We start from the raw sequence: 2913 nt of genomic DNA, 5'->3' as shown, positions 1-2913 counted from the left end.
AACCTTCTTGCTCATTAAAATCATTAATTGATTGAGGAGATTTGAATTTAAGGCAAATACATTATTTTTGACAACTTAACAGATGCCTACACTGTAATGGATGTATTAAAACAAACAGTTTCCTTGTTTTTAATTTAAAAGTGAACTGAAGCATTTATATATATATATATATATTTAAAAATATATTTTTTATGTCAACAATTTTTGACAAGCATTTAAAAAAAATTACAGTTTAAAACCATCAACTAGAGGATTTGGACAAGGCTGAATGACAAATGCTCACTCAAGAGCAAAAATCCGTCTTTAAACTTAAATATGACATTTGTTGTAATAAATTTGATATAGACTGATAAGAAATTTTGTATCTGTATAACTTTTGGCTGTCTCGCCCAGCCCTAGTTAGTATGACTCCACTACATGAGCTCTTGTGTTTTTACTGTCTGTTATAACAGTCCTTAATAAGGACCACAATAATAAAAATCCTTTAGACATTGCTGTGTAATCATGATGCAGTGTCCTCTGTCTTACGTCAAACATACGTCAAATAATAATTTATTACTATTATTATTATTATTATTATTATATAATTAATTAAAAATACATTATCATGAACATACATTAAACCTGTTAAATAACCTTTAGTCTGCATTTGTTGATTCTTCGTTTTCATTTCAGATTAGGAATGACAAAAATATTTCTGAATCGTGTGTGAAAGTTTTGATGAGGCAGAATATGAAAGTATTTCAGATTTCATTTGTCAGATCCCTTTGGTGAAGAGGGCTGATATAGGATGAAATATAATTCTCATGAAAATTTAAATAATTGCATTTGTAACATTGAAAAATATTTCTTGCTTTAGTGAAATTAATACACCTCTTTATAGCTCAGTAACCCAAGAAGATTCAAGCTTTGTAATTAATGCAAAACTTTAATTGACAATTCAACAGATGTTCACATTCTGTAGTGTATGTGTGTATGTTAGCAACAAGTGTTTCCTTTCACATTAGTTAATAATGAACTGTAGAATTTAAATACGCTTCAGGAAAAATGTAGAGTTGTGATGTTTTTAATGTCAACAAATTTTTACAAGCATGTTTAATTTTTGACAGTTTGAGACCATAAATTACAGGATTAAGAAGAGGCTGAATGATCATCGCATACGTAGACAAGAAAACACAGAGAGGGTACGGCACTGAGGACGGGTCAAATCTCTGACTGATCAAACTATAAAAACAGGCAAACACAAAGCTAATGAGTGAAACGAAATGTGGAGTGCAGGTTTCTAAAGCCTTCATTCTGGTCTCTTTGGAACCTTTTAAACACACTGAAAAAATATTTACGTAACTGTATGAAATATAACTGACAGGACCAGCGACAGTGACAATAAGACCAAAAACCACATCATGAACGAGTGACACTGTTCTGTCTGGTGAACAAGAAAGGTCAACAACTAAGTGATGTACACAGAATACTTTGTTGATAACAGTCCCACAAAAATTTAAACGAATAGTAAAAGACAATAAAGCTCCAATCTCCACAAAACAAAATATCCAGATAAAACATATGACAATTTGTACTTTCCTTTTTGTAATTATGCTGTTGTAATGTAAAGGTTTACAAATGCATACATATCTGTCATGTGCCATAATTGTTAATGTTCCAAATTCAATAGTTCCATATGTATGAATGTTAAATATTTGAAGGAAGCAGAAGGAGGCAGAAATTTCATGTGTGTCTGACAATATATGCACCATAAAGCAGGGCAGCAAAGACGTGCTGCCGTATATTTCATTAACAAATAAACTACACAGGAATAAATACATGGGCTCATGGAGATTTTTGTCTATATAAATAATGAAAATAAGCACAGAGTTTGCAACAATCACTGATATGTAAAATACCATAGCCAGAGTAAAGTACAGGTACTTTAACTTTCCTGTGTCACCATACATAGCCAACACAAATGACAAACTCTCTGTTGAGTTCTCCATTGTAGTCCTAATGAGGGTTAATATGTTTAACTACTTGACTTTGGAGGATATGTGACAGCAAATGTAAAAAGTAAAATCGATCTTGAAATCCAAGTGTTTCAAGGGTAAATAAAGATAATCACTAAAGCATATTTCTTACCTTAAGAATTCAACCCTGAACAGAATAAAACAGTTACAGCAATTTCTGAATGCCTGGTTCCAGAATCCAATTTATTTAATTTTACATTACTTTATGTATAAATAAATATGATACACATTGTATATAAAACATGTCAAGATACAAGAGTTAAGATAAATGCACATTTATGAGACCCACTTCCAAACAGTTAAAAGCTGTTGAACAATGTGATCGGAATCCAGTACATACCATTTAGCAATATATCACATTTTAATCATATCAAAACTTCACCAAAGAGTAAGACAGATTGATGATCAATAGAAAAGTGCAGACTGTAACCTCCCCTCCCCACTGAGACAGCAGCAGTTGCTCAACCTTTATACGAAAGTCCTGATGAAAAAAAAAACACGACGAGCAGAATGTGATGCAACTCAAGACTGAGCCTGATTCTCTTGTTCAATGTCGTCATGTAAAGATAAAGAAAATCTCAAATCATTATGTTGTATATTTTGATGCCTCTGCACCGGCGACAAGAATACCTTGAGGGAATGTCATCAAATTTGGAACAAAGGTCAAAGCTCAAGGTCACTGTGACCTCACTAATCACATTTTTTGGAATTGTGAATATGATATCTCAGAAGCACCCTGAGGGAGATAATCAATAATCCGACTAGAGTGGCACTTTGAATGCACACCTCCACCAAGGGCCCTATCTCGCAATGTTAAAGAAAGGAATACAAATAATTCCCCTATAAATACCTAATTTTTTTAATCAAGATGAATTGAGATCTAGTATTTTCTCTG

General features: G+C 32.4%; 1 protein-coding gene across 1 annotated transcript; it reads right to left on the bottom strand.

The window, feature by feature from the left end:
- Positions 1-932: 932 nt before the first annotated feature.
- LOC117755134 (olfactory receptor 142-like) lies at positions 933-2268 on the bottom strand. The gene has a single exon (XM_034574679.1). It carries the CDS (start codon positions 1989-1991, stop codon positions 1008-1010), a length of 984 nt encoding a protein of 327 aa, XP_034430570.1. The 5' UTR covers positions 1992-2268; the 3' UTR covers positions 933-1007.
- Positions 2269-2913: the final 645 nt, after the last annotated feature.

The sequence above is a fragment of the Hippoglossus hippoglossus genome, chromosome 21 (genome assembly GCF_009819705.1).
Source record: "Hippoglossus hippoglossus isolate fHipHip1 chromosome 21, fHipHip1.pri, whole genome shotgun sequence".
NCBI lineage: Eukaryota > Metazoa > Chordata > Actinopteri > Pleuronectiformes > Pleuronectidae > Hippoglossus > Hippoglossus hippoglossus.
The sequence above is the reverse complement of the archived record's forward strand: the minus strand, read 5'-3'. Positions and strand labels throughout refer to the sequence as shown.